General features: G+C 47.4%; 2 protein-coding genes across 3 annotated transcripts in view; both read right to left on the reverse strand.

Annotated features, from left to right (window-relative positions):
• Positions 1–20,195, reverse strand: part of MALL (mal, T cell differentiation protein like) — a 37,046-nt gene extending 16,851 nt beyond the window's left edge. For both annotated transcript variants that reach the window (XM_074396934.1, XM_003926739.4), the window contains exon 1: positions 20,091–20,195. In XM_074396934.1, the coding sequence (XP_074253035.1) occupies positions 20,091–20,195 (105 nt within the window). The remainder of the gene's footprint in view (positions 1–20,090) is intronic.
• A 2,909-nt stretch (positions 20,196–23,104) lies between these two features.
• Positions 23,105–24,013, reverse strand: part of NPHP1 (nephrocystin 1) — a 73,240-nt gene continuing 72,331 nt past the window's right edge. Inside the window, exon 22 of the transcript XR_012517013.1 lies at positions 23,105–23,180. The gene's annotated coding sequence lies outside the window, so the exon portion shown is untranslated. The remainder of the gene's footprint in view (positions 23,181–24,013) is intronic.

Genomic DNA, 24,013 nt, shown 5'->3' on the forward strand with positions numbered 1-24,013 from the left:
TATTTGATTACAGTGAGCCATTTAGAGCAAGTAGATTTCAAGCACGACTTTGGCAGAAACCTTTTCTTATAAGCAAACACATACAGTCATGTATAAATTTTTCAAAAGGCTGAATTGAAACTTGAAAGGACTTCTTAAGGAAAGATGGAGCTTAACAATAGGTTTTTAAGACCTATTCTTCTCTAGAACATGGAGAAGAGCTCCTTCGGGTTTAGAAAGTTGGATAAGAACTTGAATATAATAACTGGGGTAACAACACCACGTTGGAGTCCAGAAAGAAACGGCTGATGCGAGGTTTGGAGAGGGAGGTTGAGCCTGGATGTTATTACAGCAAATAGTGAAAAAACTTCCAAAGGCTCCTGAGGTCCGGTCAAAAGGACTCAGGAGGCTTCTGCTGGCCGAAGACAGGACCACTTGAGCTTCCTATAGCTACAATGGATTGGAATGCATCAACTAAGGTGAAATCTACAAGTTTGAAGTGATACTTAAAACAAAAACTTCTTTTGTCACCTTTGGAGGATGCTTATTATTTTGAAAAGTGCTTTAAAAGAACAAAAAGCTGTGGTACAGGGGTAAAGAGCTTTTCAAATACATGCATACCTGAGCACTACCCTCCAGGCAGCACTCCAAGCCCTGCTGCTCCTAGAACCCTCTGGGGACTTCAAGAAAGCCCCAGGGTCTGTGTCCTGCCCCAAAGAGTCTGCTTGAATAGGTGAGGGAGGCTGCATTATTGGGAGTTCCCCAGGCAGGGTGGCCAAGGCTGAGAAAGCCTGAGTCCAGCTCTCTGCTCCTACTCTCACCTCCAGTCCATGTAACATGCAGTGCCATTCCTCCTGGGTCTGAATTCCAGCTCTGCCTGGTGGATGGGTCATTTAGCTTCTCTGTGCCTCTGTGTCCCTGTCCATCAAATAGAGGAGGTGGGGGTCTCGCTGACCCCTCTATCATCTGGCCCTTGTGAAGGTTTGGCGAGTCTCTCTGGCACGTGGCGAATGTTGGCTGCAGTAGCCATAACCATTTGGAATGGCGCAGAGGGCAGGAGGGAACATTCCGTGAGAAAGACACAGAGCGGGGAATGTCCAAGAGAGGCCTCTCTAAAGGATAGGAAGTTTACTTTTGGGAAGTAGGGATGAAAGATCAATCAGCTGGGTAGGCAAGATAACATTTAGAGGGCACAGACCATTCTTATGAGTTGATGAAAGCTTTAGTCACCAAGAAAAATGTACCTATACACATATACAATTTTTGCATACAAATCTCAGGATTCACAGACCCCCAATGTCTGTCTGTCCATCTGCAACCCCCCCGTTGAAGTCCATTGCCACCTCCAGGTTAAATAACTGTACCATCAACAACTGCTATTTTGGCAAGATTGATCAAAACATTTAAATGCACATACTGTTCAATTCAGTAAATTCACTTGATGGAATTTGTCCTACAAATGATGCACATGAGCAAAACAACAAATACACACACACACACACACATATGTGTGTGTGTATATATATATATATATGTTGCTTATTACAGCCTGTTGCTTACAGAAAAGCTAGGAAATGACCCCTTCATCAAGAGGGGAGCAGTTAAATCAACCATGTCTGCAAAGTGAAATACTCTACAATCTTCAAAAAAAAAAAAAGAGAGAAAATTCTATATCCCAAAATGGAACAAAATCCAAGAGTTTGTAAAGGCACAGACCAGTATATCCAGTGCGCTATGATTTGTGCAGAAAATAAGAAAATGCATGTGTGAGTGTCTGTGTGTATGTGCATCTGTTGCAGGTAAACAGAGTATTTCCAGAATGAGACCCAATCAGCCAGTCAGTGCCTTGGTTTTGGAGGAGCAGAACCTCTTGGCTTGGAGACAGTTCTGAATGTAGGGCCATGTTCATATTTAAACTAATCCAAAACAAAAAACATGTAAATGTAAAAAGGAAATGAAGCTGTATGGGCATTGGAGGGTCACTAGAGAATTCTGAATGGGGGATGGCCTCTGGGGAGAGTAGACCTGCTCACCTTCACAGAGCAGCTGGAAACCCCTCAGGGGCAGGCGAGGGGCTGCTGCAAAGGTGGGGCTCACATACTGAGAGGTTCTGAGACACACTGCCTGAGTAATCAACCCCTGGGAAGGGTAAAGGAGGTATCAAAAAGATGCATGGTCTCAGGTCTGTGTGGTCAGGGCTTCGGGTGTGGCTGAAAAGTGTGGGTTTGGGGTGGGGCAGACGAGCTAAGAAGCAGGGGGGAGTGCCGGGGTGGGTACCTGCGGCAGGTTTTTCTGCATAGCTAGGCATTGCTTCAGCATGGCAGGTTTCATGTACTGACAACCCTAAATTCCTTTTCTTACTGTTTGTCTTAATTTTCACGACAGCTTTGCCTCTCCCTCTCTTTCCTGGTACTCAGGTGACCACAGGCTGTACTAGGAAGCCTCAAAAATTTCAGGCTGAGAGGAAAAGGCCCCCGTCAAGATGGGTGCGGCTCATGTCATCAGCACACAAGTGAGCTGGGGTCTCCTGGTCCCACCACGGGCCAGGCAGGAAAGGGCTTTGTAACGGACACACGTGGGCGTTGCCCACGGCGGGACCCTGGATGCCCCGAAGGCTCCCTGTGCCCCTGTGATGGTTCAGGATGAAGGAAACGATCATCTCTCACATTCAGGTATGCAGAGTGCATGCTGTTTGAGTCCAGACTCTTGTCTGCTACATACCTCTCTTTTTAAAAATTGTGGTTAAATACATATAACAAAATCAACCATTTTAACCATTTTTAAGTGTACAGTTCAGTAGTATTCATGTTCACTCACACTGTCGTGTGACTATCACCACCATCCACCTCCAGAGTGCTTTCCACCTTGCAGATCCAAACTCTGCATCCATTAAACAACAACTCCCCATTCTTCCCTCCCCACAGCCCCTGGCAACCACCATTCTACTTTCTGTCTACTCTGGGTACCTGATACGAATGGAATCATGCAGTCTTTGCCCTTTTGCGACTGCCTTTTCTCCCTTAGCATAATGTCCTCAAAGTTCATCCGTGTTGCATGTGTGTTAGAGTTTCCGTCTTTTCCAAGGCCGAATAATAGTCCATTGCATTTGTGTGTCACATTTGGTTTGTCCACTCACCTGCTTATATACACTTGGGTTGCTTCCATCTTTTGGCTATTGTGAATAATGCTGCTATGAACATGGGTGTCCAAACACCTCTTTGACGCACACCCCTTAAAAGGAAAAAACAGCCAGGTGAGTGGCTCACACCGTAATCCCAGGACTTTGAAAGGCCAAGGTGGGGATCAACTTGAGCCTAAGAGTTCAAAAGCAGCCTGAGCAACATGATGAAACCCTACCTCTAAAAAAATACAAAAATTAGCCAGACATGATGGCACAAGCCTGTAGTCCCAGCTACTTGGGAGGCTGAGACGGGAGGAGGATCACTTGGGTTCAGGAGGCAGACAACCTTAATTGTGCCATCATGGGTGACACAGTAAGATCCTGTCTCAAGAAAAAGGAAAAAAAACAAGGCAAGGCCTATCCTGGGGCTGTGCTTCAAACCCCATCAGGCAGTTGCCATGCAGAATGCCTCAAGAGTCACAGCTCCGACAAACAGATGTGCCCACGTTCCTGCCACTATAGCAGCCCTTGGGAGTTTGGTTCTGTTCACCCAACATGAGTAGGAGTTTGGTTCTGAACATGCAGCACTAAAGGGACCTTGAAAAGGACACTTTACAGTCCAAGAACTCAAATCGGAAGCAGAATGTCACCTTGCTTGACCTCAGCTGGGAATGTGTGCACGTGTCTGGCATCTCAAGTTTTTCGCTGCTCTGAGCATGTCTATGAATGACTGTGAAAGTGCCAAGTGTATTAATTTGGGAGTTACAAATGTATCTTAGCAGTGGGTGAATATGCAAATACAGAATCCAGGAGTTACAAGGGTCTACTGTATTTTCAATGCCAAAATTATCTTCCATCAAGTTGATAAAACCTCATTTACTCAATTAGGCCCTGGTGAAGGTATATGGGGGTTTCTAGCTTTTTCCTATTACAGATGATGCTGCAGCAAACATCTGTTGCAGGGAAAGTTCTTTCATTATAAACTGTTTCTGTAGAATCAGTTCCCCAGCTGGACTTACTGGTGAGAGGTTTAGGCTCTCACCAGTAAGGGCATGCAGCTGCCCATGCCATTAGGCTCATCACATTCCTTAGCTAGGGACACATACTTGACTTAGTCCTGATCAACGAGACAGAGGGAAAGTCTTCCTTGTGCCTAAGAAGGGGCACAGGGCACAATGGTCCCTTTCTTGCTCTGGCCATTACTGTGCAGTGGTGAACCTGGAGCTATGAAATGGGAGGAGAGAGATGGAAGGAGACTGGATTCCAGATGACACAACTAAGGTGCTGACCCAGATCGCAGGACGTGAGATAGTGCATTTCCCTTCTACTGAGGCCAGTCCTGGTCAGTGACAGTGACAGCCCTTTCACAGCACTGCTGAGGAGCCCCTGGGATTCAAATCTGTGCAGGTCACCCATACCCCTCACCCCCTCTTCAAAAACTCCACTGCCTCCCATAACTCTTAGGCCAAACTCAGGCCACCCGCCCTCTGCCTCTATGCCAGGCTCCGAAAGCCTCCACCAGTTCCCCCAGCCCTGGGACTGGCAAACTGTGAGTGAGATTCATTCATGGATTGTAACTCCATTTAGTGGATTATCAACCAGCATTAAGAATTGAAGCCGACTGGACATGGCTCACACCTGTAATCCCAGCACTTTGGGAAGCTGAGGTAGGAGGATTGCTTGAGGTTAGGCATTTGAGACCAGTCTAGGAAACAAAGGGAGATCCTGTCTCTAGAAAACATTTCAAAAAATTAACCAAGCATGGTGACACACACCTGCAGTCCTAGCTACTTGGGAGGCTGAGCGGGAGGATCCTTTGAGCCCAGGAGTTCCAGGCTGCAGGAAGCTATACTTGTACCACTGCACTCCAGCCTGGGAGACACAGCAAGACCCTGTCTCTAAAAAAAACTAAAACAAAAAAAGAACTTAAGCAGACTAGGATATAACGTATAGGAGTGTATTGTCTACAGGATAGGAAATCCTGGATCTTTTGTTTCACTTACACACACACCCACACCCGCCTGTAATGTACAAGGTTATGATGGAAATCTCTTTCTGTGGATGACTGTGGAAGCCCTTGCGTCAGCATGCCTTCCTTCCTGCCTGCCCCTGGACCACTCCTCTCCTTCACAGCACTGTACCGTGAGTAGGCCACAGCCCAGCACAGGCCCCAGCCTGGTGGCTGCAGCAGGAACACCATCCCAAGGCCTAAGGGTCAATGCAGGGGCCTGGGTTGGAGAGGGAGCCACTGAGGAAGGTACAGGGAAATGTAAGATGACAGGCCGGTTGTCAGGGAGAGTGGGAGGAGCTCTGGAGTGTCCCACCTCTGTGTGACTGGAACTCCCAGTACCCCAGCTAAGGTCTTCCACACACGTGCTGCTACCCCAAGTTAGGGACCCAGCAAGGCGGTGCTGGGTGTTCCTGGGCAGGGCTCACTTGACTGCAAGTCTCCCTGTGGATGGCTCAGGGACCCAGAGCCCACCTGGGTGCTGCTTTCAGCCGACTGCTCCCACCCCTGTGTCGCTGGCCCTGCGGCCTCAAGAAGCCTTCTGGGCAGCCATTCTTATCTCCTTTATGCTTTAAATACAGGAGGATACTGGCTCTAAAAGGCAGAGGGACATCCTCAGATACCCAGCAGGGGTATGGCAGGCCTGTCTCCAGCATCCCAAGAGGACCCCAAAAACAAGTAGCATTAGATGGAAGTTCCGCCCTCCACAGTTCAACCTAGTGCACTTCCAAACCCTGAGTCACTGGGTCCTGACTCATGGAGGGAGAATTTCCTATTTCTGTGGCTTTAAGGCTAGCAGGAAATTGCCAGCCCAGGCGCCTCAGGCCTCCAGTGAGGGCCCTGTCCCATCTCCCACTGGAGAACAGTGCTGGCGCGAAATCTGCAGCTGCTGCTGGCTGAGCGAGTCATATAAGGAGGTCCTTGGTACCCATAAGCACTCTGGGACTGGGACTGGCAGTGCGCCTGGCCTTCCTGAAGTGGGAGCACCAGAGCGGCAGGAAGCGCAGTCTGGGAGGAGCCCTGAGTCAGGGCCAGGCCTCCCATTCCTGCTTCCTCCTCCCCCAGGACCACGTCCGCCCATTCAGACCGACTGCCCTCACTTTTTATTGACCAAACAGCACAGATTTACAATGTCACATAAAATGGACTAATTAGAACATTCTTTTCCATCCAAAGTCTAAAGGCCTTTTCTTTCTTGTCCCTTAAAAAAAAAAAAAAATGGAAGAGGACAAAATTAAACCAGCATTTGGGAAGGTGTATTTTCCCTTTTATCTACCTGTGTACCTTACAAAGCCACAGAAAGTCTGTAAAGCAGCAAGGGGAAGGCATCCTGCTCCCTCCGTGGCCCTGTGGCTGGGCTTCCCCACTCTCCCTGCCCCCACAACCCTACCCTGGCATCCTCTTTTTCACTCTCCTGTTTGGCCCCTGTACATGGATTCACTTCACATCCCTATGTCCCCACAAGAAGTTGCCTGATGAGCCCTGGACTCGGGCTCAGGGTAAGCCCCCACTCCCTCCTTTCCCCTCAGGAGCCCACAGACATTTTGTGACTAATAACCATGCTCCTGCCCTTCATTAGGCACCAGGTCACTTAGTCCTGGTTGATTGATTGCCTGCTTGTATCTCCTCAGCTGACCCCCAGTCTATCTATGACCAGACCCTGAAAGGCAGGGACCAGACCATGTCACCTCCTCCAGGAAGCCACTCTTGACTACCAAGCCTCCTGCCATACTTCCCTTAGGGTAATGCTCCACTTTCATTGTCTCTCTTTGTCTCTTCCCTGCCTCCCGCCAGTAGTCTGAGCTCCTGGAGGCAGGTCTGTGCCCTGAGGTCTCTGTCCCTGAAGTAAAGCATAGAGCCTGGCATAAAGCAAGTGCTTAGTACATGTCACTGACTCACTTAAGAAAGGAGGAGAGGCCGGGTGCGGTGGCTCAAGCCTGTAATCCCAGCACTTTGGGAGGCCGAGGCGGGTGGATCACGAGGTCGAGAGATCGAGACCATCCTGGTCAACATGGTGAAACCCCGTCTCTACTAAAAATACAAAAAAATTAGCTGGGCATGGTGGCACGTGCCTGTAATCCCAGCTACTCAGGAGGCTGAGGCAGGAGAATTGCCTGAACCCGGGAGGCGGAGGTTGCGGTGAGCCGAGATCACGCCATTGCACTCCAGCCTGGGTAACAAGAGCGAAACTCCGTCTCAAAAAAAAAAAAAAAAAAAGAAAGGAGGAGGCAGCTGCTGGACACACCACTCGCTAGCTGCTCACAGCCTCAGCTTCCTTGGATAGATGCCCATGAAGGTGGCACCGCCTGCCACCTTCGGGGCCTTCCTCTGTAGCCCAGCCGCAGACGGGCGTTCCTGCCAGAAGCCTGAACCAAATGGGGACAGATGCTTATTTGTTTTATCCTCACCCATTTCCTGCTCCATCACCTCCCAGGCCCCAGAAATTCTCCCAGTAGGGAGAAAGCTTCCCTCAGGCTTCCCCGGGAAGGTTTTCCCCACCACCTTGCCTCCTCCCTGACCCCACTGGCACCCCTTGTCATCCTGCGACGCCTCACGATCCTGGTACATAGGACAGACTATAAAAAAATGCTGTCAGAGAGGAAAGTGCTCAAATAAACACACATTCCCCTCTATGCTTCCCCCAACATCACTAGGGCAGAGAGAGAGTCCAGATGGGCAGTGCTGGAGGGAGGCTGGCGAGGGGAATCTGTGAATAGTGCTGAGGCAGAAAAGCAAAGCTCAAAAAAATCCAGCCTTCTTTGAAAGAGGTCGGAAATTCTGGAGTCCCAGACCCATGATATCCAGCCCCTCTGGACGGGGAGCCCACTGAGGCTGTGCTCCGGTGCCATGCTGGTACCTTCTAGGGACAGCTTGTGGCCAGGGGACCGGAAGTGATAACACAGGTTGCTAGTGCTGTGAAACCTGGGTATAAGCTGGCCCTGTCCAATGGGGTGGGCCCTGTGTGGGACCTGAGTAGCCATCCATTCTGGCAGAGATGGGAAAGGCCTGACCAGCTGGTGACTGAGGAACAGGCTGGTCTCTTCAAGAGACAAAGGGGGCCTGAGGCTAGGGGTTGGCTGGCAGGGATGGATGAGGCAGGGGAGAGGCTCGAAAGAGATGAGGGGCAAAGGCCACAGTCCTGGAGCTCTTCCCCACTAGGGCCCTTTGCCCTGAGTGTTCCTAATCTGAACAACACTCTAGAAGCCTCTCCGGACTCCCACAGATCTGCCCTGCCCAGGGGAAAGTTCTCCAGGGAAAAAACTCCTGGGAATGGCAGAAAGAAGCAGCACTTCTACTTGGCAAGGTTCCTTATCTGGGGCTCGCCCTGGGTCCAGTGGGTCCGACTGCCTGGGGCCTCTCTGTTAGGCTCCACGCCAGCAGCTGGTGGCTCCTTCAGGGCAGCCATCAATTCTGTGGACACCGCCAGGTGGGCTGGCCTTCTGACAGTGTGCTTGGTTGCCTGTCTCGGCTGAGCTGAGAGAGGCCACCGGTTCAGGGAAGATTGCTCATGGTCCCACTGGACGTCCAGGGAAAGACCAGGGCTGGAAGTTCAGACAGGGGCTGGAGTGGGCAGGGATGCGGGGCCAGGTTAGGTGGTTCCCAGTGATTCTCTGCTGTGTGATACAGGATCCTCGCTAGGTTCTGGCAGAGGAGGATTTGGAGGGAGGCTGGGATGTTAGGCGAGGAGTAGGGGCTTCCTACTGCCTTTTCCAGGCCTTGCCATAGTCTCTGCAGAATCAGCAGCAGCAGCTGGAGATGAAGATCCCTGTGCCCTTTCTTTGGGGTGGCCACTGTCTCCCAGCACCACCACACAGGTCTGAGCACTGGCAAGGCAGGGACAGCTTCCTCTCGAGGTCTGAGCATCAGCCTTGCTCCCCTTCTGTCCCTGATTCTGGGGATGGGCAGTTGGAAAACTCAACTTCTAAGGCAATGTTAGAAGGAAGAGGAAGACACCTGCCCTAGGGCCAGGCCTAAGAGGAGCTCTAATTCCTTCTCCCAGGCCCACCCACTCACTTTCAGTCCACACAGAATTGGCCCTACGGGCCTCCCGGGACGCCCCCGGCTTCAGTGAGTTTCAAACCGGCTCTTCCATATAAACAGAGAAGCAGCAGCAGGCTGGAATAAAGGTGATACTGGCCATTTGGGTAAGACATATGATGAACTTGCCAAGCTCGAAGAACTTGGGATGAACTTCTAAGGGCTCAGAGGATTTCCCTCTACTGAGAAAACAGTGAGTTAAGCAGCTGAAAGGAAAACATCTAATATCAAACAAAGAGTTTGCATCTCCCCCTTTAACTTTCTGAGCCTCTAGAAATCTTAGCTGTTTTTTTTTAAACTAGTCAAAAATCTCATAAATCAACTAGTGACAAGGTTGAAAGTTAAAAGAATTTATTGGAGTCATATTCACAAAGCATTTCCTTGTTCACAATCACCTGGGTTAGCCTGCAGCTTCCACCCTTCAGCTTATAAAAAAGCTAATGAGTCACCTCACATCACACAGGTAATGGCATGGTCAGCCCCCAGCCCCCGCACACAGCTGGCCCCAGAGCAGGGGAGGGGTGTGCGCGGCACCGGCCTCAGGCTCCTCCGAGGCACACACACTCACTGCACGAAGGAGAGAGAAAATAAACGGATGTCTGTTCTCATCTTAAAATTATCTATTCAAACCTTTTTTGCACTTGGAGATTATGTTTGAAAATTAATATCGTCTTTACATAAGAAATCTAAATTCACCAGCAAACTGCATAAAACATGAACTTTAATGCTAAAGTCTCAAAAATCACTAGTGGGAATATAAAGCGCAAAAGTTATTCTCCAGCCACTCTGGAAAATAGTTTGTCAATGTCTTAATAAAGCATACACTTACTACACCATCCAGCAATCATATAGCGGCATTTTCCTGGAGAACTGAGCATTACCCCTATACAAAAACCTGCACACAAGTTTTCACAGCAGCTTTATTTGGAACAGCCAAGAACTGGAAACAAGCTAACTATTTCCCAATAGGCAGATGGTTGAACAATGGCAAAGCCATACCACCGAACGGTACTCAGCAGTAAGAAGGAAGGAGCTATTGACACGGGCCACAGCTTGGATGGGGCTCAAGAGCGTTAGGCTGAGTGGAAGAAGCCAACCTTGAAGGCCCATATACTGTGTGATTCCATTTATTTATGTAACTTTCTGGAAATAACAAAATTATAGGAATGAAAGTAGATTTCAGGGGTTTGTCCAGAAGCAGGTGAGGGCGGGCGGGGCGGGGGAGGCGCACTCTGAGAGAGTAGCATGAGGGAGCTCTTTGTGGTGAGTGGCAGCCCTGTGCATGATGCAGTGGTGATTCCTCAAATCTTCATGTGTGAGAAAAGTGGAGCCCTAAGGTACGAAGGGCAGCTTCTGGGCTCTGATACGGCACTACCGTTAGGAAAGATGCGGCCGGGGGGAAGCTGGAGACGGGGACAGGAGGCCTCTCTGAGCTATGTTTGCAACTTCCTATGAATCTATAATTACTACGAAATAAAAAGTTTAAAAATGTGAATTTCACTGGCAAAGACTTGAAAATAAACCATTTTAGGCAATGATCCATGAGAGCAAGCTGAGGGGAGCAAAAGTGGTAAAGAAACTGCAGACTCCCCAGGGCCTGGCCCATCCCAGTCTGTCATCACCAAGAAACACAGGGGAGCTGGCCTAGCCAGCTGGGTGGCTCCCGGCCTAGGGAAGCTGGAGGAGGAGCTCAGGCCTCATGGGAACCTGTATGACTATGCCCTCCTGTCACATCTGGCCTCTTGTTCATATAGAGAGTCTGCAGCATGGACCTGCTCTCAAGTCCTTAGGGTGCCTCATCAGCAGCAGCTGGATGGAAGGGTCCTCCCTGGGCTGCCTCCACCATGGACAGCATCAGAATCCCATTACTGGATTTTGAGGTCTTTGTCTCTTTCCTGGCCTGGTTTTACAACCCACTCTCTGTACTCACATACTTAGAAAAACAGGCCTTTCCTTGAGGTCTTAGGCCCTGAGACAGAATCTGCTGGGCCCCCAGGGCCTAGTGCTCTGGGTTCAGCCCCAGTGGGCAGCAGCAGCTGCATCCCCAAAAGACCAAGTTAGAGAAGGGGCTTGTCTACGGCCATACCACCCTGAACGCGCCCAATCTCGTCTGATCTCGGAAGCTAAGCAGGGTTGGGCCTGGTTAGTACTTAGATGGGAGAAGGGGCTTGTGCTAGGCTGATTCTGTACTTGCCTCTCAGCCAGCACGTCTTCTGTTCAGTGGGATCAGAATCACTCACTCACCTTGGCATTCTCCCTCTCTCCCATTTACCTCCCCATTCCTCACCCTGGATATAAGGTGATTCTAGTTCTGTGCTAGGAATGCTCATTTGAGGGAAAAGCAGGTACAGAACAGCAGATACAGAATAACCCCATTAAATAGGTGTGCGCACATATATGATCATATTTATTTTTGAACTTTCTCAGTTTTCAATCATGAATAGGATTACTCCTGAATTAAAGATAAATTAATTTATAATGAGGAAACATCAGACAAGACCAAATTAAAAGATATTGTACAAAAATAACGAATCAGAAGGCAGAGGAGATCATGGTGTATGAGAGACAGGACTAGATTGCAGCTCCCAACATAACAGCATGTGGAGGTTTGCACTGAGAATTTTAGCTCCAGACTGACTGCAAGAACAAACCAGCAATCCCGAAGGACCCACAGACCCTCCGAAAGAAGCAGACTGCTCCTGCAGGACCCAGAAGACACCCCAAATACTGTGAGTACCCCAAATGAGGAAGTGGGAAAGGGAGACCATCCTCTCCCAAACGCACACCCCCACTGGAGAAGCTGAAGGTTCGTTTGTGGGAGAAATTTCCAACTTTACCTGGAGTTGAGTCAAGTTAGCGAGCCAAACAAAATATAGGGGTAGAGGAAGCAGCAGCAAGGCCCTGGGAGCTCACCGGGTCCCCAAGCAGCCCATTCCTGCCTAGCACCACAGGGATCCATCGGGAGGGTGGCCAGAGGAGCGGAGGGTAAAACTCCACAGGGAGAAGGACTTCTGTAGCTGAACTCTAACAATTTGAATGGGGGAGAAGCCTCCTAGCCAAAAATCAGGGGAGGGCATGCAACCAATGTACAGACTTTACAGGTGGGGGAAGAACCAAAGCCCTTTTCTCTCATAGCTGGGAGGCACAGAGCCTTGGGCAAGTTTTCAAATCCATCTTGCCCTCTGCCTGGAAACAGACTCAGGGCTGTTGGGGGCGACACAATTGGAGTGAAACTGGCCCTTCAGTTTGTGTGGGAGCTGAGTGAGGCTTGTGACTGCCGGCCTTCCCCCACTTCCCTGACAACCTGCATGACTTAGCAGAGGCAGGCATAATCTTCCTAGGCACACAACTCCAGTGACTTGGGAATCTCACCTCCATCCCCCACAGCAGCCACAGCAAGACCCACCCAAGGAGAGTCTGAACTCAGACATACCTAGCCCCACCCCCACCTGATGGTCCTTCCCTATCCACGGTGATGGAAGACAAAAGGCATATAATCTCGGGAGTTCTAGGGCCCCACCCACCACCAGTTCCTCTCCGCACTACTACAGCTGTTGCTTTCTGGAAAGTGTCACCTTCCAGCAGTGGGCCAACCAGCATAAAAATACAGCATTAAACCACCAAAGCTAAGGACCCTCACAGACTCCACTGTACCCTCAAGCACCTCCGCCAGAACAGGCACTTGTTAGCCATGGCTGAGAGACCTACATCACAGGACTCTGTGCAGACAATCCCCAATACCAGCCTGGAGCTGGGTAGACTCACCGGGTGGCTAGATCCAAAAGAAAGACAACAATAACTGCAGTTTGGCTCACAGGCAGCCATATCCATAGGAAAAGGGGAGAGTACTATACAACGAAAATGCCCTGTAGGACAAAAGAATCCAGGAAACTTTGGACACACTTTTAGAAATGTGAAATGCTCTGGAAAGTCTCAGCAATAGAGTTGAACAAGTAGAAAAAAGAAATTCAGAGCTTGAAGATGAGGTCTTTGAATTATTAACCCAATTCAACAAAGACAAAGAAAAAAGAACACAAAAGTATGAGCAAAGCCTCCAAGAAGTCTGGAATTATGTTAAATGACCAAATCTAAGAATAACTAGTGTACCTAAGGAAGAAGAGAATTCTAAAACCCTGGAAAATATATTTGGAGGAATAATCAAGGAAAACTTTCCCAGCCTTGTGAGAGACGTAGACAGCCAAATACAAAAAGCACAAAGATCACCTGGGAAATTCATTGCAAAAAGATCTTCCCCTAGGCACATTGTTATCAAGTTATCCAAAGTTAAGAAGAAGGAAAGAATCTTAAGAGCTATGAAACAGAAGCACCAGGTAATCTATAAAGGAAAACCTATCAGGTTAACAGCAGATTTCTCATCAGAAACCCTACAAGCTAGAAGGGATTGGGGACCTATCTTCAGCCTCCTCAAATGAAACAATTATCAGCCAAGAATTTTGTATCCAGTAAACCTAAGCATCATATAGGAAGGAAAGATACAGTCATTTTCAGACAAAAAAAATGCTGAGAGAATTCATCATTACCAATCTACCACTACAAGAACTGCTAAAAGGAGCTCTGAATCTGGAAACAAATCCTGGAAACACATCAAAACAGAATTATTTTAAAGCATAAATAACACAGGACCTATAAAACAAAAATACAAGTTAAAAAGTAAAAAACAAAGTACACAGGCAACAAAGAGCATGGTGAATGCACCGCACGTTTCAATACTAAATGAGTGTAAATGGCCTAAATGTTCCACTTAAAAGATACAGAACTGCAGAACGGATAAGAACTCACCAACCAACTATCTGCTACCTTCAGGAGACTCACCTAACACATAAGGACTCATATAAACTAAAGTATAAGGGTGGAAAAAGTCATTTCATGCAAATGGACACCAAAACTGAGCAGGGGTAGCTATTCTTATATCAGACGAAACAAACTTTAAAGTAACATCAGTTAAAAGAGTCAAAGAGGGACAGAATGTAATGGTAAAAGGCCTTGTCCAACAGGAAAATATCACAATCCTAAACATAGGTGCACCTAACACTGGAGCTCCCAAATATGTAAAACAATTACTAATAGACCTAAGAAAAGAGATAGACGGCAACACAATAATAGTGGGGGACTTCAATACTCCACCGCCAGCACTATACAGGGTAACAAGACAGAAAGTCAAGGAAGAAACAATGGATTTAAACTATACCTTGGAACAAATGGACTTAAAAGATATTTTAGGCACATACACATATACAGAATGTTTCATTCAACAACCGTGACATATACATTCTATTCAACAGTGCGTGGAACTTTTTCCAAGATAGGCCATATGATAGGACATAAATTGAGACTCAATAAATTTAAGAAAATTGAAATTATATCAAGCACCATCTCAGATCACAGTGGTATAAAACTGGAAATCAACTTCAAAAGGAACCTTCAAAACCATGCAAATACATGGAAATTAAATAAGCTGCTCCTGAATGAGCACTGGGTCAAAAACAAAATCAAGATGAAAATTAAATAATTCTCCAAACTGAATGACAATAATGATGCAACTTATTAAAACCTCTGGGATATAGCAAATGGGGTATTAAAAGGAAAGTTCATAGCCCTAAACACTTACATCAAAAAGTCTGAAAGAGCACAAATAGAAAATCTAAAGTTGCACCTCAAGGAACTAGAGAAACAAGAACAAACCCAAACCCAGCAGAAAAAAAGGAAATAACGAAGATCAGAGCAGAACCAAATAAAATTGAAACAAACAAACAAAAAAACATAAAAGATAAACAAAACAGGCCAGGAGCAGTGACTCATGCCTGTAATCCCAGCACTTTGGGAGTCCGAGGCAGGCAGATCACCTTAGGTCGAGAGTTCAAGACCAACTAAAATGGAGAAACCCCATCTCTACTAAAAATACAAAAATTGGCTAGGCATGGTGGCACATCCCTATAATCCCAGCTACTTGGGAGGCTGAAGCAGGAGAATCACTTGAATTCAGGAAGTGGAGGTTGCAGTGAGCTGAGATCACGCCATTGCGCTCCAGCCTGGGCAGCACGAGTAAGACTCTGTCTCAAAAACAAAAAAAACAGATAAATGAAACAAAAAGTTGCTTCTTTGAAAAGATAAATAAAATCAATAGACCATTAGCAAGATTAACCAAAGAAAGAAGAGAGAAAATCCAAATAACCTAACTAAGAAACGAAACAGGACACTTTACAACTGACACCACCAAAATACAAAAGATCATTCAAGGCTCCTATGTACACCTTTACACACATAAACTAGAAAACCTAGAAGAGATGAATGAAATCCTGGAAAAATGCCACCCTCCTAGCTTAAATCAGGAAGAATTAGATACCCTGAACAGACCAATAGCAAGCTGCAAGATTGAAATGGTAATTTAAAAATTACCAACAAAAAAAGTCCAGGACCAGATGGATTCACAGCAGAATTCTACCAGACATTCAAAGAAGAAATGGTACCAATCTTTTTGACACTTTTCCACAAGATAGAGAAAGACGGAACCCTCCCTAATTCATTCTGTGAAGCCAGCATCACCCTAATACCAAAATCAGGAAAGGACATAACCAAAAAACTACAGACTGATATTGTTGATGAATACAGATGCCAAAATCCATAACAAAATACTAGCTAACCAAATCCAACAACATATCAAAAAGATAATCCACCATGATCAAGTGGGTTTCATACCAGGGATGCAGGGATGGTTTAACATATGCAAGTCAATAAATGTGATACACCACATAAACAGAATTAAAAACAAAAATCACATGATCATTTTAACAGATGCAGAAAAAGCATTTGACAAAATCCAGCATCCCTTTATGGTCAAAACTCTCAGCAAAATTGGCATACAAGGGACATACCCTAAGGTGATAAAAGCCACGTATGATAAAACCCACAGCCTCAATAGGGAAAAGTTGAAAACATCCTTCTGAGAACTGGAACAAGACAAGGATGCCCACTCTCACCACTCCTTTTCAACCTGGAAGTCCTAGCCAGAGCAATCAGAAAAGAGAAAGAAATAAAAGGCATCCAAATTAGTAAAGAGGAAGTCAAACTGTCACTGTTTGCTGAGGATATGATTGTTGACCTTGAAAACTCTAAGGACTCTTCCAGAAATCTCCTAGAACTGATACAAGAATTCAGCAAAGTTTCCAGATACAAGATTAATGTACACAAATCAGTAGCTTTTCTATACACCAACAACGACCAAGCAGAGAATCAAATCAAGAACTCAACCCCTTTCACGATAGCTGCAAAAAAAAATAAAATAAAATACTGAGGAATATACCTAACCAAGAAGTCGAAAGGCCTCTACAAGGAAAATTACAAAAGACTGCTGAAATAAATCACAGATGACAGAAACAAATGTAAACACATCCCATGTTCATGGATGGGTAGAATCAATATTGTGAAAATAACCATACTGCCAAAAGCAATCTACAAATTCAACACAATCCCCATCAGAATACCACCATCATTCTTCACAGAATTAGAAAAAAAATTTCTAAAATTAATATGGAACCAAAAAACAGCCCACATAGCCAAAGCAAGACTAAGCAAAAAGAACATATCTGGAGGCATCACCCTACCTGATTTCAAGCTATACTATAAGGCCACAGTCACCAACGCAGTGTGGTACTGGTATATAATAAGGCATATAGACCAATGGAACAGTAGAGAACCCAGAAATAAACCCAAATACTTATAGTCAACTGAGCTTTGACGAAGCAAACAAAAACACAAACTTGGGAAAGGACACCCTTTTCAACAAATGGTTCTGGGATAATTGGCAAGCCACATGTAGGAGAATGAAAGTGGATCTTCATCTCTCACCTTATACAAAAACCAACTCAAGATGGATTAAGGACTTAACCTAAGGCCTGAAACCATAAAAATTCTAGAAGATAACATTTAAAAACCTTTCTAGACATTGGCTTAGGCAAGGATTTCATGACCAAAAACCCAAGAGCAAATGCAATAAAAACAAAGATAAATAGCTGGGACCTAATTAAACTAAAGAGCTTTTGCACAGCAAAAGAAACAGACAGCAGAGTAAACAGACAACTCACAGAGTGGGAGAAAATATTCTCAAACTATGCATCTGACAAAGGATTAATATCCAGAATCTACAAGGAAGTCAAACAAATCAGCAAGAAAAAAACAAATAGGCAGGGCGCAATGGCTCATGCCTGTAATCCCAGCACTTTGAGAGGCCAAAGCAGGCAGATCACGAGGTCAGGAGATCAAGGCCATCATGGCTAACATGGTGAAACCCCATCTCTACTAAAAATACAAAAAATTAGCCGGGCATGGTAGCACGTCCCCTATAGTCCCAGCTACTTGGGAGGCTGAAACAGGAGAATTGCTTGAACCTGGGAAGAGGAGGTTGCAGTGAGCCAAGATCGTGCCACTGCACTCCAGCCTGGGTGAAAGAGTGAGACTCTGTCTCAAAAGCAAAGCAAAACAAAACATAACAAACAAACAAACAAAAATCCCATCAAAAAGTGGGCCAAGGACATGAATAGACAATTATCAAAAGAAGATATACAAATGGCCAACAAACATATGAAAAAATGCTCAACATCACTAATGATCAGGGAAACGCAAATCAAAACCACACTGTGATATTACCTTACTCCTGCAGGAATGGCCATAATCAAAAAATCAAAAAAACAACAGATGTTGGTGTGGATGTGGTGAACAGGGAACACTTCTGCCCTGCTGGTGGGAATGTAAACTAGTATATCCACTATGGAAAACAGTATGGAGTTTCCTTAAAGAACTAAAAGTAGAACTACCATTCGATCCAGCAATCCCACTACTGAGTATCTATCCAGAGGAAAAGAAGTTGTTATTCAAAACAGATACTTGCATATGCACGTTTATAGCAGCACAATTCACAATTACAAAATCGTGGAACTAACCCAAATGCCCATCAATCAACGGGTGGATAAAGAAACTGTGGCATATATATATAATGTGTCAAGATAAAGACCCAGATTGTCCCAGATTAAAGGAGATGAAAGAGATATGACAACTAAGTACAATGTGGGATCCTGGCCAGGATCCTGAACCAGTAAAAGGACATTAGTGGGGAAATTAGCAAAATTTGAGTAAGGTTTATAGAGTACTTGATAGCACAGTATCAGTGTTAGTTTCCTGATTTCAGTAGCTGTACTGTGGAGGATGTGGGCATTAGGGGCAGCTGAGGGAAGAGTACACAGAAATTTCTGTACTATTATTACAGCCTGACTGTAAATCTAATGTTACTCAACAGTACAAATAAAGAAAGAAAATTGACATTGGATGTCAATTTTGATTGTCACTGAGCCCTTCACCTCCCACAGCATGTAAGTCCCCAGAGCCCAACAAGAGTGTGCACTTTGCTCTTCCAGGAGTTCCACTGGCAGGAGCAGGGCAGATGGGGCCACCATGACCTCTCACAATTCTCACCCTGGGAGTTTTCCTGATTCCAGATACCCCATGCCTCTAGCCTCCTGCCAGGACTTCTCCCCTGGCCTCTAGGCCTTTCCCTCTCTTTCCCCCAGCCTAGAAATGCCTGCTCTTTGAGGTCCAACTCTTGGTGGCAGGCCTGGACCCCTCCCTGGCCTGGAGAGTTCAGATCCCTCCTTGCTGAGGCCACTGTTCAACTGTGGGGAGGAAACGCTCACGACTCCCTGGCAGACAGGGAACCACCAGGGGCCTGCAGGACTGACATAAACCACAGGCTCAATTAAAAAGAGGCGGAGTCAACCAGTACCCCAGTTGCCCTTGCAGCTGCTCCAACGTGAGGGGCACACCCAGGGCCTGGCACATAGGACTCATCAGAGCACGGTAATGTCATCAGTCTGGCAGGATGCCCACTGTCTGGCTGTGCCAGGAGTGGCAGCCCTGGCAGAAACCTGCCTCTTAGGCGGGCTTTCAGCCGGAGCCACCCAGATGCTAGGCCCACCCTGCCTGGTTCTCTCTCTGGTTGCCATCAATGGCCATCCTTTAGCCAGTTTGTCTAAAAGTGGCTCCATCAGGCCCAACTTTCCAGGCAGATGACAAGAGTGAGAAGGGCTAGTCACCTCCCGTCCAATTTAAAAGTAGATCCACTTTCGATCTTTTCCTCCCTGCTCAGGGACAGCACTGACAAATTCAGGGCAGGTAAGAAAATATCACCCACAAGCTAGATATTTCAGAAAGTGCTGGAAAAACAAAACACACTCCTTTGCCCTGATTGGACCCCAGACTTGAGTGTGCTCCTCCATGAAGAGGGTGTGGTACCAACCGGTTCAGAGGGGACTCGGGCAGTGCAGAACACTGCGTCCGCACAGCTCTGCAGATGGGAGCAGCCAGGCTCCCCAGGGATCAGGGACACAACTCAGCTGTGGGGCACCCCAGGGAGTAACACAGCAACAGGTTCTCATTTGCAACCAGGGTGCCTCACACGACTGTCTCATGTCAGATGTTGCCATAGCTACCCTGTGTGGGGACCCACAAAAGTCCAAGTTCAAAGTCAGTGGACATGACAAGAAAACACTGGAAGCCCTGCTCTTAGAGGGAAAGTCTCCCCACTTCAAACCAAAAAGGCACACGTAGTTGGAGAAAGGGCTCCACGTGATTAAAATTCATTTCCAACACCTTCCTGGGAATCCTGGATGTTTCAGCAACGTCCCCCCAGGCCTCCACACCCAGGTGGGTTTTGTTTTGGAGGAAGGAACCCCCCGGCGGCGTAAGAGGGAGCAGAGAGTGGATCTGCTGCTTGAGTACAGCTGCACCCCGCTGTGCGTCCTTGGGAGACCCGCAGCCACCGCAGCCTCTGCCCTGGGTCCCCCTTCTCCAGGGAGGGGACCGCGGTCCGGTCTGGGGCCCAGGCGGGTTTCCCAGCCCCTCCCTCTCTGCAGGTGGCCGGAGGGCCGCACTCACCAGCTCGGGCAGGAAGAAGGCGAAGGGGATGGTGAGGAGCAGCGCGACCCCCGATGGCACCTCGGGCGGGGCGTAGCTGGTGACGGGCGGGTCGCGCGAGGCCATGCTGTCAGCCCCTGCTGGGCGCTCCGCGGCAGCTCGCCCGCGTGCAACCCGTCAAATATCACCTCCGGCCGGACACACCCATCGGACGTCGCCTGGGAGGGAAAAAAAAAGTTCCAGTCGAGCAGGTCCTTCCACTCGCTGCAGCCAACAGATCCTCAGTGAGCCGCACGCTGAGGCATCAGAGGGCTCTGCCTGGCAGGCTGGGGCACAGAGCTGGTGCAGAAGGCGAGCAGAGTGGGAGTCTCTTTCTTGACCTTTCCAACTAAGGAATCTTTGACTCCTGGAGCCTGTTATTCCAGGGGATGCCAGCGACAGCCACTCCCCTGGGCCCAGAGTGCAGGCTCAGGCTGCTTCGAGATGAGGGCTGTGTACTGAGGGCCAACTTTGAGCCAAGCTATCTTCAGACAGCCCGGGTGCCCACCACAGCCTGCGCGTGGCTGTTTTGGCCTTTTACAAGTGAGGAGACGGAAAATCAGTGAGGTGAGGTCAAGGCCACAGAGCTGGTCACTAACAATGCTGAGTTTTGCCCAGCTCCCTCCTTTTCCACTCATGGGGGCAGCTCTCAGTCCTTAACCTCCCCTGGGAGGAGCAGCCCTCCCTTCCAGCTCGTGCCCCTGGGACTTGGTGTTTCCTTTCTCTGGATCCCTCTTCATGGCGCTCCACTCCTCTTTCCCTCATGGGGCAGATGGAGGAAGGTCCCCCTCTCTGGGAGAGGACCACACCAGCAGGCACCCAAGATGGGCTGGGCTGGCTGGCTACTACTACCCCTAGTGGTCACCCACCCACCCTCCCTCCCTCCCTGGCCTTCCTCCCAGCTAGTGCCTCGCCCCTAACTGGGCTTGGGACCAAGAAGTTTCTTCCTGACTCCCAGGCAAGTAGGGGAGCTGGCTGCAGGGCGTGAACCATAGGCAAGGAACTCATTTCACACCAAATACAAGTTCCAAAGGCCGAATCATTTTCCCCACCACCTTTGAGTTGGCGAACCTTCATTTTCCTGACCCACCCTGAAAGGCCTGGTGTCTCGGAGTCTGCTCAGGATGCTTGGGGTTGGGTCCCTTCTTCCTGCACCCCCCCCCTGCTCCCTAGTGTGGAAAGGATGTGGGGAAGATTGTGTGAGGGCTGCAGTAACTAGAAGAGGCCACGTCCTGACTTCATTAGCAGAAATGGTGAATTTCAGGTCCTGCCCTCAGGGCCACAGGTGGGGAAACCAGCCAGCTAGGCCTTCGCCTGGTCTGGGGAGGGCTGAGGGAGAGAGGAGTTTGGACAAATGAAGCCTAAAACAAAGTCACTGCAGTGGATCTCAAACCAGGCTGATCAGCCCTTTCCAGGCTATATGGAAACTAGGAAGGAAGGGAGACCCTAATCCCACCTGCCAACCCTAATCTCACCTACACCACCTTGTTTACAGGATTAATCAAAGCAAAGCAGGAGTTTCTTCATTTATCTCACATCTTGCCACCTCTCTTAATGGTTGAAAATAAGTGCTGTGCCACTCTTACAGGCTGTAGTATACCTTTGACTTGTCCATGGACAACATGGCATAGTAGGAAAAGCTTAAGAAGAAAAACAACCTTCTTAGGCTTATTTCTCATCTATGAAATGGAGATGACATAACCCATAATTCCTTAGACTCTTAAGTTGAGGGGGCCTGAGCCACTTCCACCTACTGAAGCAATTAGTATGTTAAGAAATGAAGATATGCCTTGGTCCTCTGGCTAAAGACCAGGGTTTTCATTTTCCTGTTCTGCTGTGCACTTCTTGTGACTGTGTCTGTCTTCAGGACCAAAAGCAATGAGGGAGAGAGAGAGAGGGAAACACAAATGTGACAATTATTACCCCATGCTTTTAGAATGATGGTTCTCTGGTCAGAGATAAAGGTTCCCCTTTCTCAGAGTTCCAGGTACCTACCTGGCTGCTACTCCATTGCCACCGCCACTGTCACTAGATTGCCCAGGGGCTGAGGAAGGACAGAATGAAAAAAATAAATAAATAAACAGGGATTTTCTAAACTCTCCCTGACCCTTTGGGGCTCTCTTTCCCATTCCCCAGACCAGAAACAGGGATGCTTTTGGAAACATCTCTGTCTGCATCCTGTGTACAGTTCTGGGTTTCAGGTGGTCTCTGAGCCCCAGCTAAGAGGTACCAGAGGAAAGAACAACAGCTTAGTAGAATTCTGGTTTCCTATCCAAATCCTTTTTTTTTTTTTTTTTAAAGAATCCTCAGTTAGCTTCTCCATGCATTCTGTCCAGGGCTGTTAATTGCATTTAGTGAAAGGAAGAGGGGGAGTATCCTTCTCTACTTGACCAGAGCCCAAACAGTAACATCCTGCTGAACTCTGCAAGCACTTTTCACTACCCAAGATTTCCCTCGTTTATTAAATTGCCTATTGTTTGTCTCCCTGCCCCCACCACTGCTCCTCTCTAGGTTGTGGGCTTAAGGAGAGCTATAACTTTGTTCATGTGGTGAACCACAGCCATGTCCACCATCTTGAATACTGCCTGGTACACAGAAGGTACTCAAATCATATTTTTTGAATAAATGTTTTTAAATGATTGAAACAGTCATGAAAACAGTCATAAATACTTTGGAGATAACTGCTTACCTCCTTATTGACTCTTCTTCATTAAACTCTTTTCCCACTAAGAAATTGCTTTATCTATTTCTTCAGAAATAATTTACTACTCGCATGAAAAAGAAGAGACGGGCCAGAAGAAATCCAGAGATACTTGGGGGAAAGAATAGACAGTTGTATCCATTGGGATTCTTTCAATAACGAATGTTAGAAAAATCCATTCTAACTGGCTTTAGTGATGAAGGGAACTTATTACCTTAGGAAGTTAGAGGTTTAGAGGTAAAAATGGCTTCAGGCTAGACTTCATCCAATGACTTGAACAATGCCACTCAAGGGGGAGGTGACATTACCAGACAGAAGTATATGGAGGTTGGGCAGCAGAAACACCAGATGTCCACTAGAGTAGCTTCCCACTGTAAAAATAGAAGCACACACATGTCCCACTGGCTCTGGCTTGCTAGGCACAACTAGATTGCAACTGTTACTTCTATAAATCAATGTCTCTTTAACTCTCAAATGGAGTAGATAGAATGCACACACCGACTGACATGGGAAGACATTGTAGTCAATGTTCATAGCCATGAGGCAGAATTGAGTCTGGCTTCTTGCGTCTCTGGAGTTGGGCAAGTACAGCACAGCTGCCAGGAAAGAGGAAGGACTCAATTGGAGAAGAGTTCAGAAAGCACGGAGACCCTTGTATTCCCCAAAATGGCCTCTTTGAAAGGACAAAGTTCTGCAAAGCTATTAACCTACGCTCGCAGAGTCAGATGCAAATGAGCAGTTTAAGGTCCAGTCTGTCTCATATATAGTCAGAAAACGACTAAAGGACAGACACACTACCAAAGTCCCAAGTGTGAGCTGTATTCCATTAATGATTTGTTTTATATTGCTGCACACACCTGGCACCTCATTCAGTATCAGTCATGACTGAGTCAGAACATCCGCAACCTCCATATTCCTGCCTATGAGACAGTATAGCCCATAGCCTTTCACAGCTCACTGCAGACTCAACCTTCTGGGCTCAAGCAATCCTCCAACTTAGCCTCCTGAGTGGCTGGAACTACAGACCTGCACCACCATACCCAGCTAGTTTTTGTATTTTTTGTAGAGATGGGGTGTCACCATGTTGCCCAGGCTAGTCTTACATATCAGGTCTCAAGCAATCTGCTGATTTGGCCTCCCAAAGGTGTGAGCAACTGCACCTGGCCCATTCACTTATCTTTATACCCATCCATCTGTATCCAAA

Source organism: Saimiri boliviensis, chromosome 1 (assembly GCF_048565385.1).
Source record: "Saimiri boliviensis isolate mSaiBol1 chromosome 1, mSaiBol1.pri, whole genome shotgun sequence".
In the NCBI taxonomy this organism is placed as follows: domain Eukaryota; kingdom Metazoa; phylum Chordata; class Mammalia; order Primates; family Cebidae; genus Saimiri; species Saimiri boliviensis.